The following is a 17466-nucleotide window of genomic DNA, read 5'->3' as shown; positions in this document are numbered from 1 at the left end:
GAAAAGAAAAGAAAAAAAAGAAAAGAAAAGAAAAGAAAAGAAAAGAAAAGAAAAAAAAAGAAAAGAAAAGAAAAGGAAAGGAAATGTCATTTATGCTACAGTGAAAAACTATGGACAAAATATTTTAAAATTTGCCCTGCTTCCTACTGAATGGTGCAACATTGTTTAATTTTCAGAGGCAATGTGATGTAGCTCATAGAGCACTGGGTTTAGAGTCAAGCAGACTTGGGTTCAAATGTCACCTCTAACATTTACTAGCTTGTGACCTGGAGCAAGTCACTTCAGTTCTTTGAAACTCAGATAACTCCCTACTAAGTCACAGATGGGTTATGATCTGGTTAGTGGGGGGAGGTCCCACAGCAGTTCCCTACCCTTAAAAAAATCACAGACTATCCAGATGCTTTATTTTTGAGTAACCATTGAGAGACACATATAGGAATAAGCCTTCCTGAGGACATAAAAAACTAATAATTTTTTTTGGGGGGGAAGATAAATCAAAGCATATCTTACCATTGATTTCTATTACAAAAGTAGAGATGTGATCTCAGAGAAATAGTTTTTAAAATTTTGAATTGAGCACAGGGCCCCTCCATCGTATATTATCAAGCATTTTCAAAAGCTGGCTCCCCAAGCATTTATGTGGGTTGGCACCAGGCAGAGCAGATTGTACATGCTTGAAGGACTTGGACTCTATTGACCAGTCTTCCATTACACTTACTAGCCAGGTAACCCTGGCAAATCATTTAATCTCTTTGTAAAAACCTTATTTGTAAAATGAAAGGGTTGGATTAGAGGCCCTCTGATGTTCTTTCCAGCTCTGGACCTCTAATTCTATGATCCTAGTTATGAACAAGTCACACAACTTTCTGAGGCTCAGTTTTCTCACCTGTAAGATGGGAAGAATTTCATTACTTAATTCACAGAATTATTTAATTCTCAGTGTGTATTACTTAATATACAGAGTAGTTTAATATAGTAGATAGAGCTTGTAGATTCTAAGTAGTAGACTTGGAATCAGAATTAGAATTTGTATGGGTGGCCAAGGCTTTTGTCCCAAGAGCTGACATTTGGGAGGTAGGGAGGGATCTTCCACCTCCTGTAATTTCTGGCTTTCTTATCCTGTCCCTTGACCACCCACCAGGGTTTTATGGCCATCATGTCCTTCTCCCACATGGGCTGACTATCCCTGAGGAGCCAGCTGGCCTGGAGATTCATGCCATATGGGAGACCTGAATTTAGCATGAGATTAATTCAAGAACCCAAAGCTGACTGCCTGCTTCCCATCATAAATTCAACACTAAGCCTCCTTACACCCAATTCTCTTTCTCTCTCCTTTTCCACTACGCCCTCTGGAATTCTTCCCTATTGCTAACCAGTTCCCATTCATTCTAGATTTCTTCCATTTTCCAGTGCTCACCAAAATCTAACTTTCTTCCCAGGATGCCAAATTGCTTGGTTCCCTCTCCAAAGATGGCTGCTCCTTCTCCCAGACCCCCAGCAAACAATCAGGAGGTGTAATTGGCCTTGCTTTTCATGGCCACTTTCAGATTTTCCCTGCCACCATCACTCAACAATAATATCTCTTGCTTTATTGTTTACTCCATCTTGTTCATATTCTCATTATAGTCATCTATGAACCTCAAATTCATTCTCACTTCTGAAGGAAGTTCAATAACTGATTCACTGTTTTCTCCACCCCAATCCCTATTTGCATTCAAATACAATTATCTTCTAGTTCCTTGTCTTCCTTATCTCCCATGATTTCTCTTTCCAATTGACCTTACCCACATACACAGTTAACAGTCCAGTCTTAAAACCTCTTCATCTCTAATGAATTTGCCCCAGGTGTCAAAATTCTTTATGGCTCTGTAGGCAAGAAAACCTGGTTTCAAATTCCATCTCTGACCCTAAATAATCACATGACTATAAGCAAGTCACTTAATTTCTCTGAGCCTTAGAAAACCTCCTACGACTTCTACATTGTTCCAAATTAGAACTCTTCTAAGAATTGCTATCTGCATTGGTGCAGGGAATTCCCATACTGGTAAAAGCCACAAATCTTTGAATGTATTGACATAATGACCACACAAAATTGTTGTAATGGAAGAATTTTGTAAATCTCAAAGTATTATGCAAATGTGAGCATTATTAGTGGAGTCATGCTCAGAATATGTGATATGGAAGCTCAATCCACCATCAAGTCATTTCTCTGTTTTGGTTCTGCCATTGGCCTGACATAATGGGAAAGAAATCTTGACTTAAGGTTATCTGGCTCAGCCACTAAATGAGGCAAGCTACCTAACCTCTCTGAGCTTCAGTTTCCTCATTTATAAAATGGGAATACTGCTGATAATAATTATACTACCTACCTAGTTGTGAGGAAAAGTACTTTGCAAACCATCTAAAATCATATAAATGTGAGCTGTTATTATTTTCTCTTATGACACAGGGAAATTGAACAAAACTCCCAGATGAGGGGAACTTCGTTCTGGTAGTGCAAATTTACTCTTTCTCTGCAGCTGGTCTTGTTAAAGAGCTACCCAGAATGCTTAGAGGTTAAATGATTTGTCCAGGGTCAAACAGTGAGCATATGTCAGAGGTAGGACTATGAGCCCAAGTTTTCTTGGATTTGAGGTCAGCTCTCTAGCCACTACACTATGTTTTCTCACTAATGAGACAATTCAGTACAATGAATATACTTAAAATATTTAAAATGTGGAATAGCCATGATCCAGATGTAACAGTGAAAAAATTTCCAACTGAAACAAATGGATTAGCCTGGGGCTCTGCCAAGCCATAGCAGGGAGTGGGTTCTGGCCACTGAGGCCTGCAGTGCAACCCATCATAAAAGACAAAAAATGTTTTGAAACTGGAAACAAAATGTTCTGCCTACCATGGAATGTGCTGAAGCAGAGGATGAAATTGCTGGTAAATGCCAATCCTACAACATAAAAAGAAGCAAAAGTGAAGGAAGTAAAAAACGACCAAATACTGCATAGTTTTATGTTGCTGCTAATAGCCAAGGAAAAGTAATGTGTAACAATATGCAAGGAAAAGGATTGGACAAACATTCAATTCGTACCCACATAACTTGGCTTTAGCTTTCTGCCAATTTATAATTTATATGAAGTTGAAACATTTTCTCAAACCCTAATTAATAATTAGAGTTTGGTTTTATTCTGTGGCTAATTATATATACATATAAATGTATATATAATATATACAGATATACATGTGTGTATATATAATACAAATGTGAATATATTTTATATAAGTATTATGTGTATATATATGCACTATATATACATATATACACTCATACATATATTTTAACCTTTTAGGTTTCATTCCATTCCTTTAAAAAAAAAAAAGCACAAACTTGGGCTTTAACTCCTGGCAAAATGAGAGACTGTTTATGGAACCACATTAGCAAGTTAACTATACATCTCAATCAAATTTTTCACTTTTGGGGGACTGACTTCAGAAATATCTTTGTTCCCTGATGTAGGCAGAATTTTAGATTCTACTCTGTTACACTGGCTTCTTCTATGCTATTCCTTGTAACATCCCTATATAAAGTGACCCTTTCTCGCTTAACCATAATACACCTAGGCATAGCTTCTGTCTAAGCAGCCCATGCATGGCTTGGGGACCACAAACGTATGCATTCCAAGGGTATTTAAGAGACAATGAGGAAGGAAGCTCCTTATAAAAAATTCTGGAAGTTCTTGGAATGCTCACTTGGGATGGGCAAAATTCAGGGATGGAGAGCTTCTGCTTAGCAGAGGCTCAAAACTGATGCTTCATGTAAAGAATGAATGACAATGATTCTAGCACTGTGTAATTCTCAGTTTGTTTCATATGCAATTGAAAAGGAAAATCAGCAATGAGAAATAAATGCAGTAAATTAGATCAGCCTTAAGTGTAATGTAACCATATTTTATGAATAGTTTTAAATCATCAGTAGATTAGAAAATAACAGCAATGATGCCAAGATTGCAGGTTCAATCTAAATTTAGTTAGTTTTCATTCTGTCCCTTGATTATAAAGCATACCCTGAGTTATAGCCTGTTTTGACAAATGAGCAAACACTGTTGGGCATAACAGAGACCAGAAAGATTGCTCGGCAACAAATTCAATCCTACTCCTTTGAAAACTCCTCAAAACACATTCCCCACTGGACAGTAGTTTCATCTTCAGCAGCTGCATAGTGGATAAGACTGTTGGACCTGAATTCAGGGAAACCTGAGTTCAAATCCGACTTTGGACAACAGTTGTGTGACCCAGAGCAGTTAACCTGTATCTGCCTCATATGTAAAATTGGGAATAATATTAGCACCTACCTCTCAAGATTGTTGTGAGGATAAAATGAGATAATATTTGTAAAGCAGTTTTTAAGCCATATAAATATATAAATGCTACTTGTTATCATCTTCACAAATGGAAGACAACATATTATCGTCATTATTGATGGTTCTCTGATATGCTTTGGGTATCTTAGGGAAAAAGTTATTTTAAGTCACATTCAATTAAGAGATACCATCAAGCAACTTAATGACATTCACAACCAAAAGTATTATTGTTGTATTTTTTAAAAAAACCTTTTGAATGCTGCATAAAATAGGTATAAGCCTCATTTGGCATCATAACAGGCTCTGCAAGTATTTTCAACAGCCATCTTAGAGTCTGCAACAGCAATCCTAAGTGTCACCTGTTAAAATTGATTAAATTGCTATCATCTGATTCAATGGCCAGCAGCTACTGGCAGTGTAAGTTGGGGGATTATTAATCTAAAATGAGCTTTTAAATCTCTGAAATCTCTATACCTAAAATTGCAGCACTGGAGTAAGAAATATGAAGTAATAGTTCCATCACCACCACCACAGCCTATTAAAAAAGCCCAAGATTTTCTTTTAAATGACTCTGAATTTAGAGCAATTTTCTAAGAAACATATATGTATATTACATACAATATATGCACACATTCATTACCTAATTAATACAGCATTATCAAACAACTCATTAATTATATTATAATTATAGAGTTACAAGTAAAATAAACTTGCCTTAGTGATTATTTCACAGTCCCTCTTAGGATGGCTCTAATTAGACAGAAAAATGCATCCCCAAAATGTTTTATGAGATCTATCACTCCCTTGGAGTAGTTTTAATGTTTCACCATAATTATAAATATCCCCAAAGGTGTCATACATACAATTTCACTAAGATATCTGTTGATAGATGAGCAATTTCAATTACTAGTACTCCATGGAACAACTTTTTTTTTTAATCATCCCTGCAAACTGAGGTCGAGTTCAAGAAACTCTATTCTTGGAAATAGAAAACATTAAGTTAAACATATGGATATGTTTAGAAAAATCTTACTATTTTATGGCATTCTGGTCTTCTGTTTCCTGGGCGAGACATGGTAGTTGAACAATGAAGAATGGTATGATCAATTTCTTTTCTTTTGCCTACAATGTTGGAGGCCTTTCAGTCTTCCCTCACTCTAAAGTATCACAGCATTCAAAAAAGGCTGCTTCCAAACTCTCCACACTCTTGTTGCTCTATGTTCAATTGTGGAGGTGAAATTTTGTGGACAGGATAATTGACTTCTGGCCCCAATAGCTTGATATGGATCAAATAACTGCTCCACCCACAATATCTTTGTGTGAAGTTAGAACCAGCTGCACAGCTCAGCTCTTAGATACTGAGAATTCTTTTGCCTTAGGGAATATGTGAGTGGTATTCTGTTCTCATGCCAAGATTTTTTTTTAAATCACAAACTTTCACAGTCCAAGAGAAATCTCAATGCTGGCATTATGAAGTCCTTGCATTGACTGTTCTATAAATTAGATAGACACTATCACCAATTTATAGGTTTCAAGTCCTGGTTTTAAAAATGAAAAAAATTGTAGTTTTATAATAAGATATTTTTAAAAATTCATAATTTCAGAAGATAAAACAAACATCTTAAGAAGATTTCTAAATTAGGGGATGGAGAGGGAGGGCTAAAAGATTTAATAATGTCCCTTCAGAGTTAGTAGTCAGGCTTATTATATTCTGGTCACTTCTCTGTCTTAAACTTTTGAAGGATTTTAACACCTGGAGGGTTCTGCTCTTCCTCAAGAAATTTGGTTGAGAAATGCTTACTTAAAAACTGAATAAATATATCAAGCTAGTATCTCCCTTCAATTATGGGGAACAAATATTGACTGGTTGGGGAGGGTAAGACACCTTTTCCTCTTAACTGCCTGATTCTCTCCTTCATCTGAGCTGAGCCCCAAGCAAAGGGAAGAATGAGTTGGTCACCACTGCTAACCAAACTACCAATAATGCCCAACGTGTACATAGAGACAGAGGACTGCCCTTATAAGTCTGAATAGTAAAGCTAGTATGCTTGTGAAAGATGTTGGTTGAGAAACAAAGCATTACCTTGCCCACAAATACAACGTACTTTTCTTTTCTGGGGAGACAATCAGGGTTAAGTGACTTGCCCAGGATCATACAGCTAGTAAGTGTCTAAGGCTGGGTTTGAACTCAGGCCTTCCTGATTCCAGGGCCAGTGCTGTATCCATTGTGTCACCTAGCTGCCCCAATGTATTTTCAAAAAGAAATATTTTTAGATGAGCTGGATTCCTTTCACAATATGATGTTATTAAGGAATGAAATTACTTCCTTCATTGAAAATTAGTATTTACTAACCATTTTCTAAACGTGAAGCACTGTGCTAAGCAGTGGGGATATAATGAGAATAGTATGACAGTTTCTGCTCTCCAGCAGTTTACATTCTAAAGGAAGAGAAAATACATATGGAAGATTTTGGCTACAAGTCAGATGGAAAAGCCCCATTGTCCTTAGGGTACAAAGGCAGAGCAGATAGTGATACCTTTTTTTTAAAAGTCATTTTCACTGATAAAATGATTATCAGTTTTAGATGAATAGTAATTCAATAGTGCCGAAGACTGTGGTTGCAAGAACTTTCTTTTCAGGGGGTCTTCAGCAGCTATGGCCATAGCCTCTATAGGAGCAGTGACCAGACTATATTTCTATGGGGGTTGCTTCCCAGAATGACGGCTGAAAGCTTTAGACTGGATTGCTATGCCTAAGGCTCAGAAACCTGAGCTGTCTCCGTTAGTGTCTGAGCAGAGATGGCAGTCAAAGTGGTGATGATATATCACTTATTTGTCCATGCTGCCTCTTCCTCCTCTTCCTCCTCCTCCTCCTCCTCCTTCTCTCCTTCCTCTTCCTCCTCCTCCTCCTTCTCCTTCTCCTTCTCCTTCTCCTTCTTCTTCTTCTTCTTCTTCTTCTTCTTCTTCTTCTTCTTCTTCTTCTTCTTCTTCTTCTTCTCCTTCTCTCTCTTCTCTCTCTCTCTCTCTCTCTTCTCTCTTCTCTCTCTCTCTCTCTCTCTCTCTCTCTCTCTCTCTCTCTCCCTCCCTCCCCCTCCTTTGTTGCTTCAGCTACACAGGTTTACCCACCCTCGAGTGGTAGGTTTCTGACAGCTGGTGGAGATGCCTGGAACTTTCTCCATAGGATTTTCTCCCCTAGATGATGACTGCGATAGCTGAGCTAGTAACAGGTTTCATGGTCTGGGGAGCACTGCCATTCCTAGTGCTCTTGGTGGTATTTGGTTAGCAGTCAGTAGTAGTGGTGATGAGAAAGGTGGACCTCTTCCACACAATAATTTCTCCCCTGTAGGGGGTGGGCTGAGAGCAAACTTGATGGTTTGGGAGTGTTGCTATTTCTAAGGCTCTTGTGTTCAGAATCCTAGGCTGTTTTCATCAGGGTTTGAGGAGAAAGAATGGTCAAGGTGCTGGTGCTGGTGGTGGCGGTGGCAATGGTGGTTTAATTTTCATGGCATGCACTGCCTCCTTTCTCTCACTCAAGGTACATTGCTGCTTCAGTGAGGTTGGCTACCTGTTTTGTGTGTGGCAATTGGATAGTAGTTGGAGGAGATGGCTATAACCTTCTCCATTGGAGTTGTCTCCCTGGATGATGGCTGTGATGGCTCAGCTGACTCAGAGAAGAGAAAAAAAGTCAAGACAGTCCCTGATGTTGTAATGAGTAGCGGATCTTCAGTGACATTGGGTTATCAGACTGATGGGCAAATGGATGCTCTGGAGTTTAATAATCTATAATGATACTGATAGAGAAACAAAAGCTCTTGACTCTCTTCTAACATTCCCCAAGATATTCAGATATCAAAAATTCTTTATTTATGCAGCATTACAGACATTTAAAGTTCAAACAACGGACACTGTTATCTCAACAACTTTAAGGTGCATTTGATCAAAGCTTTTCCAGAAATAGAACCTAAAATTCAGTTTGAAAGTAACTCCAGACTCTTCATTGCATAAGTCCATTAGCCTTATTTGATTTGGCAAATATCTAACTCTAAAGTCAGAAATTAGTGACCACTTCAAAGTCCAATTACCAGAGACTTTAGTATAGATGAGACTTAAAAGCCAAAAGATAGCAACATATGGAATTTTAGAGTAATTAATGTATAAGCATCATTTTCTATAGTCTCAGAAGATTTGCCAACCCAGGGAAATAAATTTGTGTGGGTGTTAGGGGCCTCTCCAGGGATAAAGTAAGGCAGCAGTAGCTCTTGGGAGGCAAATGAAAAAAAAAAAAAGAGGAACCAAGTTGAGGTGACATCATAGTCTGCACTCAGTTTGGGAATAATTCTGCATTCTAGACAAGGTCCTTGACAAGAGGAAAAACAATCAGGAAATTGGGGAGAAAAGTGCTGCTGTACAATAAGGTTGATGACATTGAATTTAGCTGGACAGCTCCAGGTTCTAACCCAAAGCCATATTCGCCTAATACTCATATGGACCACCTCTGCCATCCCTTGCCTCTTTCCTATTAATTTTAGAAATACATCCATGACTGCAACAAACAAAAACACAGAGGTTAAATCTGGCCAGACAATTGCTGTGCATGACAGAGTGCAGATTGCTCAGCATAGTAGGTGGGTAGAGTTTTCTTTGGTCACCCAGGATTGCAAATTCTTGTCTTTCAATAAGTGCTATTTCTTAAGCTGCCCAGAACCCATTGATTTTGGGTTTGTGTAAAGGTAGGAAGGTTAGGAACCCATAGAGAAGTTATTTACTCATTATGCACGTACATTTGGCAGGACTTCAGCTCTATTGCTTTGGCAGCTTATTTATGCCTCCCTCTGATTCCACCACCCCTCACCTTCCTTGCTAAGGAAACCAGGCATTTTGGCAATATTTCCAGGAGCTTGAAAGCAGGAGGGGAAGTGGTGCTGACATGTAAGTCAGAAAGTATATTATTGTGTGAATTAACTGAGACAAAGTAAAATAATTAAATTTATTGACTTATGCAGTGAACCTTACACCTTTTTACATCTCTAAATAACTTTTAATCTACAACATAACCTTTTGCAGCAATTGGTTATTTTTAAATGATTTGGCATTGAGCTAATAATACTTCAAGATATATTCTTTAATTCTTCATTATGAAAACAAACTTAGTACATTGGATATTAAATGTATTTCTGATGAATAGTACTTTTTTTCTACAGGTCTTGATTATGTCTCACAGATTTTCAATGAGTATTTAATTAGATGAATTTACAGACCATTGTCTCATAGCTCATGCTTTTTTTTCCCCCATGTGTCCAATTTACTACCAGGTGATGTAGGTCTATAGAAGCATGCTAAAGGCCCTACTGAGAATCATCTCAAATGTTAAAATGTAGTGATTTCCATCACTAGGGTCCAAGTAAAATCTGGGTAGTAATAACTAGCCTTTATATGGCACTTTGAGGTTTGAAAGTGCTTACATATATTATCTCTTTCAATCTTTACTACAATCCTGTGAGTTGTGGGCTATTATCCACATTTTAAAGTAAGGAAACAGAGAGTTTAAATGACTTGCCCAGAGTTGCATTGCTAGCAAGTGTCTGAAGCAGGATTCAAAGGCTGGTTCCTAACTTTAAGTCCATCACCCTATCCAGTACTTCACCTAACTGCCATAATAGACGAAACCTACCTTAGACTCCAAACCATCTCTTTCTCAAACCTCTCATCCCCAAATCCTGGTACCTTTTTTCTACTGCCCTTTGATGAATAAAAGCCTCACCTCAACTCTCCCCACACCATGTTGCCTTGCCCAGCTCAGCACTCTCCAGAAGCAGGTCAATGCTCCAAGCTACCTTTCCTCTGTTCCTTTTCCCTTTTTAAAAGACCTGTGATTTTATGCTTCTTTCACTAATGGATCACAACCTTTCATACCTCAGTAGATGTTTTATAAGTTACTGTAACTCAAAGAGAAAAAAATCATGACCTGATGGCAACATTCTGGTGATGAACTTCTATGATCTTAGGCGGCCTTTAGGAGACAGGATATGATAGAGGAAATCTTTTGCTCTCCTACAGAATACAGCAGAATCCCCCTGAATTGCTGAGTCAGATCATTTTAAAGGGGCAAACCTTCCCAGCTAAACAACCAATGGAAAAAGTCAACACTGGATGTTCATCCATGCTGTGGTTCTCCAGTCTTTAAGTCCTCCAGTTCCCCAAAGCAAGTCCTTAGGTTTAGGTTTATGCCAAGTCCCCACTACAGATATATTAAGATCTTCACAGATATCAGGTTAAGAACTTTGCCATAAGCTTCACTCTTCTAGGGGGATTTTCATTTTTAAGAAACCAAAACAAGTTTCTAGTAGTTAGCATAAATGAGGAGTGATATTTTTGAAGGGAGAACTTTCTCATGTTCTAATGTACTTCAGCTCCCATGCAATCCTTAGCATGTCTGACGTAAGAAATTTGGCATCCTGTTTTTTAAGTTTGCTAATTCCTATATTCATCAAACTGCTTGCAAAAGGGGGCCATGATGCCAAAATGGTTATAAGTTGCAAAGAAGGTGCCAACCCTCATTGGTAGAGGCAGCTCCCATACCAGGGAGCTTCCTATATGAATGAAATCATGAGGCCAGTCCCTAAGGATAAGCTTTAGGAGGCACTCTATAGGTCTAGTAAATAATTGGATATGCTGAATATCTCCACTCCTATATTTTATGGTCTTAGGGAGCTTGATTCTATCTTCTGAAGAAACTTCAAACTTTTAGTTTTGCTTCATACAGTAATGTCTCCATCACCTTGATTAATTCCTCTCTAGCCTTCATTTTTATGGGGTTTTTTCAATGGTGAAAACCCTGAATTGTGTGTGGTATTCCAAGACCACACATACAACACTCTCCTTTTTGCTTCTAATACCTTTCCTGAAGCTTCCCATCATTGAGTTTTCATTTATGATCAAAGGAAAATGTTGGACTGATGGCAACTTGTAAACTACTTGAGTACTTGTACCATTCATCTTTGTCTCTCCTCCGGTGTCTAGCATAGTGCTTAAAACAGACTAGGTGCCTAAAAAATGTTTGTAGGACCGAATTTTAACAGTGTACATTTCCCTATAACTAAACCATTATCACTTTTCAGTGGGAAGATACCCTGAAGTCCCTTCCTGGCACCTCACTGTACTAAGCTCCCCCTATTTTTCTTTCTCCTCTTAAATAAGCTGTTTTACTAGCTTAGTATTCATAGAGTACATAAGAGAAGATGCTACAATCCTTTAAAGAGGCAAAGATGCTGAGTAACTCAACACAACCAGTTAAACCAGTAGGGTCCTATAAAAATGCTTACAGAGTGTAGCAAACAGTAAGGACCAAAAGGTCACAGCTGTAAGAAGCATCCTATGATGGATACAAGCATCACCAACATTCTGTGTTCTCTACAAAAGAATGGAACTTTTATCAATACCTTGATTGCAGCTCTAACAATATGTGGACAACAACTTTTCTCTTCTTTCACATTTAACTGCCCTTGCCAGCCTGGAAACAACCTCTATTATGGCTCAGCTTTTCTCATTATTCCAGCTGTGGTCCTCCTGATTGTTGGCTATTCTCTGAGCAGTCAAACATGGATGATATCCAAGGAAAGCTGTTGTAGTTCTTCTCCTCATCTGCGCTCTGTGAACTCCCTGCAACGCAAGCTCGCCTGCCTCACGTTCTTTAGCGTCACAGGGAGAGCTCTGGTAGCTCCGCTGACCTGGCTGGCAGTGGCTTTGCTGACAGGTACCCACTATGAGTGTGCAGCGAGTGAATATGCCTCAGTGGAACAATATAAGGTGTTTAACAATTTCAGTGTCCCTGAATGCCAAGAGATCCTGGCTGAATTTCCATGCTTTGAACAGATTCCTCCTGACATGCTTACGGTGAGAAATGAAGTGGTTCTTCAGCTCAGGTATCAGTCCCAGGTGAGTTTTGTCTCTGTTCTTACTGCCAAACGAACCATCTCATAGGAAACCAAGAAGATTTCTTTTTTCTCTTTTTCATATCGTTTTTAATGCAGAACACAATCTAGCCTCATCTAAAGTAACTATATACCTTTCCCTAAGGAAAAAAAAAAGCTTTATTTTAATTTTAAAGTTTTCAGTAAAGGTTATCAGAGTTTCTCCTATGGAGGCAGAGGCAATGTAGCACAATAGATAAGATGCTTGACTTGGAGTCCTGAAACCTGGGATTAAATCCCATCTCAGAAATTATGAACTGTGTTATCCTGGACAAGTTACTTAAGGTCTCTGTACCTCAATATTGCCACATCTACAAAGTGAGGGAATTTGGACATCAAGATGCTATCAAAGCATCTAAGCTCCCTTTCACCTCTAAATCTATGTTCCTATGAGTTAATGATCCTAAGATGGACCTATAATTCTTAAACATTAGAATTAGGGCAGAGATGGTGGATATTAGAGAGGCATATTTTCACACTTATAGTTTGGCAATTCATTTGAAATATTTTAAGAGGTTATTCAAGATACTTAGCTCCTTACCATTTCCTTCTTCTCTCCTCTCCCTCCCATATAAAGTGGTCTGGATATTTTTGAAAATTATTTAAGTTTTAAAAAAAATATCCTAGTTTCATATGAGATGGCAATTATTAAGAGAAACTTTTTTCCTATATTTCTCTAGAATGGTCCTGACCAAAGTTAAAATTACAAGGAGATATTTTAAAAAGAAAAACAATGTCAACCTTCTATAAAACTCCAATTACAGAGAGAATAGGATGTCACTCATTCAAATTGGGCAAGATTTTCTTTAGATGGGCCTCAAAATAAAACTAATGTCTAGAATTTAAGATAAATAGCCATTACATTCAATGTATATACCTTGGTCTGTGAGTTAGGGAAGATTAGAAAGAAATAATAATTAAAAACTTTAAAATTAAATATAAATATGGATTAAAATCACAGAAGTCAAAGAAGAGTAGGATATACTGGTATTGGAACTTTTCATGATAATGAAAATTATCAAAATGAAATGATCAAAATTACCAAAATGATAATTAGCTTGAATCCATTTAGAAACTAAACATAATCAGTACTTCATTGTGAAAGATATGTCATAAGAAGTATGGAGAAAGCCACTGAGGATGTCAGTTTGGGCATCTCTTCAACATTTGTAATCCCATATGGGGAAGATTCCCCCCACCAAGTTGTACTCTTTTAGGTTGTCTTCTAAGTTCTCCAGTGGAATTGGGGAGGAGGGTCCCATTCTGAAGTGTCTGAGATGATTTTTACACCTTTCTCATTCTTTCTCAGGTCCTTTAGAACATATAATGATGAAATATTTCCCCCTCCTGTAGTGTTATTGAAATGCCCTACCAAACCAGATCTATAAGCAGTTATTAAGAAGCTTGCCAGTTTCTACCCATTGAACCATCACTCTCTGGGCAATAAGTAGGCCTTCCTTACATTTGAGCAATTTGTCTCCTTACTTCATACAATAATAATAATAGCAATCACTTTTTTAGCAGCCTTCAAAACTACGATAATAAGAAAATAACCTTATTTCCCCTTTATCCTTATGCATGTTAATGAAAACATCACAGGCTGTTTCCACATAAAAACTGCTTCATGGTCCTTTTGAAGTATGTTTTATACATGTCATAAAACATTCTAATGAATTAATTTGTCTGCAAAGAAGATTCAGTATTTTACATACTCCGGGACCAGAATAAGGTTACTGCTATCAACAAAACCCATTTAGGGACATAAAATTTTTATTCAAAAATGTTTCTTGTGAAAGTCAAAAATTAATAAGTATATAAATAAAAAGATAGAGTCACTAGCAGTTGGTGCCCTGGTTCCTATTGGTCAATATATTATCAGAGACAACAATATGTTATTGGTTAAAACATATTACATGTCAGGATTTCCCTTTATTATTCACCACCACAATCAAACAGTGATTGAGTACCTATGGGGTTCATGGTATCATACTGATACCAAGACCCTCAGAGCAAAACCCCAAGAAACTTTTGCACAGTATTTTAAGTTATGGTAATTGGTGGTTACAACATCTCTCATTTTATGGCTAGTAGCTTGAACCTGCTCCAGATTACCTATGGCCAAATTTCATTAACTGAAGACTAAAGTGAAATGCCTAGAGCCTTTAGCTTCTCATTAGACTAAAGCCTTATATAACATAATAACACTTATCAACATCCATGAAGCATTATTGATTTTTGCCTCCATTTTTGAAACCAAGTCCTTGCCATTACCAACCTTGTAGGATTTTCAAATTTGAGATATTTGATAAATTTCATTCCATCCTGATCAACATTTAATTAACTTCCTTATCTTCTCTTAAATAATGCTTTGTAGATGTTGGGCTGGACTTTAATTGCAGTGGCAGCTCTAGTGGCCTTCCTATCCTGCTGCCTGGCAAGATGCTGTTCCCCACTTACTTCCTTGCAGCATTACTATTGGTCCACTCACATCCGAAATGAGAGGCAACTGTTCGAGCAGGCTGCAGAACAGCACTCCAGAATCCTTATCATGCAACGCATCAAAGAATTGTTTGGTTTCATGCCTGGGAGTGAAGATGTCAGGCAAATTCGGATTCCTTCTTGTCAGGACTGGAAGGACATTTCAAGACCCAGCGTTGTGTGCATTACTGATAATCAGCAAGGTTGCTACAATTTCCTTGGGGAGAGATTAGATGTGAATTTTGAGGAAGGAAAATCAGAAGCTATTGAACTGACATCCTGACTAAAATATCTTCCATGATGTTGGGTTAATAAAGAATTCATTACTGTCATGATGATGATATGGGTAATTCAACCTCTTCATTGCTTTTCCCCTTATCTGAGATTACTTATATAAGTCTATCCCAAGTGGTGCTGTCAAAATTGATTTAAAGTGACTATTATGCCAAAACTCACTGCCCTCTCCAAATTTCCTCACCATAAATGTCATTTCTTCAACATCCTATTCAAAACTTTTCTTTCATTCAAACTCCCTTCCCACTGCCCCCTACCTTCTCTAACTTCTTACTCAATTCTTTGTATTTAAACTTTTTGTTCATATTCAAGACTCTTCTACCACCATTTTCTATATTTTCCAATCTCATTTCATTGTTAGGCAATTTCTCCCATACAACTCCCACTCTCCAAAATTCAGTCAGTCAAGAAGCATTTATTGAGCACTTACTATGTGCCAAGCACTGGGATGCAAAGAAATGCAAAAAAAGTCTCTATCCTCAAGGAACTGCCATGTTAATAATGGAAGAGGCATACACACATGTGTGTGTGTACAATATCAGTGACGGGGAACCTGAAGCTTTGAGGTCACATGTGGCCTTCTAGGTCCTCAAGTGCAGCCCTTTGACTGAATCCAACTATTCTGTGATGTTTGGATTCAGTCAAAGGGCCACACTTGAAGACCTAGAGGGCCACATGAGGTCTCGAGGCCGGAGGTTCCCTACCCCTGACTCTAGGCCCATTACCTGTCCCTACAGTTGTTTTCTCTTCCTGCTTCTTCAAACTTTATTCCATAGCTTACTCCATGGAAAGAACACCGGGCTTGGGTTCTGAACACCTGTTTCAAGCTCTGGCTCAGATGATTACTTGGCCAGCAAACATCAAGTGACTTAGCATAAGTGACTTGGACAAGTCATTTCAGAACTATGAATTTCAGTTCACTTATCTGTAAAACAGGAATAATAATGTTTAGGTGCCCACTACACACAGTCATTGTGAGGAAAGTTCTTTGTAAACTGTAAAATACTATAAAAAAGTGGGCTATTATTATCATTCCTATTTCCTATCTGTTAATTATCTTTGAAACTCAGATCTCTCAAGAACCAGGACAGACAACCCTCTTTAAACTAACTGCAAGAGAGAAAAACTCATACAGGAAACTGAGTCACACTGCTTCTCCAATAAAAGGATGTATTACATCATCATCATTATTGTTAAATTTTATTAATGTGGCACCTGTGTGCTAGGGTGCCTTGTTCTAGGCAGGGTGTACCAAGCCCCCTCATTCCATAAAACCTTTGCTCTGGGCTTCCCTATACTGATATTACCTATAGTCTTCTGATTCTTGACCAGATCACAGGTTGTATGCTCACCTTCCACTTGAGAAACTTAGATCCTCACTTGCTTTCTGCTTCCCTACTTCTACAGCTCCTAAAAAGGAGTTGTCACTGCCTGACTTCTCACTTGCTTTGTCTTGTCACCTGTAACCTCTGGCATCTGATGTGTTTTTGTCTTGTCTTATTGACTCCTGACATTAGTGTCTGACCTGTGTCTTACCTGACTTGGGTCATGAATACATGCATGACTGTATCAACTAGTAAATTTGTTCTCTTTCTTCTTCCCCCCTCCAGTCTCAATATTTGACAATTGAGCAGTGGGTCATAAAAAGTGTAAAATCTGATATGGCATATTCTACAGCAAATGTAAGTCAGCTATTTCAGGCATTAAGACAAACGAGCAACAAGATCAGTGACTTAAAATTTTCGATCAGCTGTGGGTAGCAATTAACATGGGATAATTTATATATTTTTCATGCATGATTGCTCCTCTTTTTTTTTTTTGGCAATTGGGGTTAAGTGACTTGCCCAGGGTCACACAGCTAGTAAGTGTCAAGTGTTTGGTCTGAGACTGGATTTGAACTCAGGTCCTCCCGACTTCAGGGCCGGTGCTCTATCCACTGCACCACCTAGCTGCCCCTTGATTGCTCCTTTTTATATGACTTTTCTGTGCCTCATACTTCAAGATATCAACTAGAAAATGAAATTTAGAGAAATAAAGTATTTATTTAGTGGGGTTAGAAAGTGATATCGTTTACCAAAAACAAACAAGCAAACAACCAACACTGTGCTAAGAGGCAGGAGAAATTATTTCTAAATCACAGACTTGAGCGCTGCACACTCTCCCACTCTACCCACACCTACCCCTACCCACTAGCTATAATAACCTTGGACACATAATTTAATCTCTTTCTACATTATTTATAAAATGGAGATATCAATACCTCTTATACTGAAGCCAGATGAGGCTATCCCAGATCTACTGAGGTCTCTTCCAGGTCTCTAGGAGCTATGACTCTAGGTCCTTGAGAAAAGACATTGCTTGATTCTTTGTAT

The 17466-nt window shown here is 38.1% G+C and overlaps 2 protein-coding genes across 2 annotated transcripts in view; one reads left to right on the top strand and one right to left on the bottom strand.

The window, feature by feature from the left end:
- TRAPPC3L (trafficking protein particle complex subunit 3L) overlaps positions 1-1215 on the bottom strand; it is a 56730-nt gene extending 55515 nt beyond the window's left edge. The window contains exon 1 of the mRNA XM_078155575.1: positions 1066-1215. Coding sequence (XP_078011701.1) covers positions 1066-1215 — 150 coding nt within the window. The remainder of the gene's footprint in view (positions 1-1065) is intronic.
- A 10511-nt stretch (positions 1216-11726) lies between these two features.
- CALHM4 (calcium homeostasis modulator family member 4) lies at positions 11727-15083 on the top strand. The gene is made up of 2 exons (XM_020971625.1): positions 11727-12287; positions 14697-15083. Exons 1-2 carry the CDS (start codon positions 11727-11729, stop codon positions 15081-15083), a joined length of 948 nt encoding a protein of 315 aa, XP_020827284.1.
- Positions 15084-17466: the final 2383 nt, after the last annotated feature.

This window comes from Phascolarctos cinereus, unplaced genomic scaffold (genome assembly GCF_003287225.1).
Source record: "Phascolarctos cinereus isolate Bilbo 61053 unplaced genomic scaffold, phaCin_HiC Scaffold_5;HRSCAF=322, whole genome shotgun sequence".
Lineage (NCBI taxonomy): Eukaryota > Metazoa > Chordata > Mammalia > Diprotodontia > Phascolarctidae > Phascolarctos > Phascolarctos cinereus.
The sequence above is the reverse complement of the archived record's forward strand: the minus strand, read 5'-3'. Positions and strand labels throughout refer to the sequence as shown.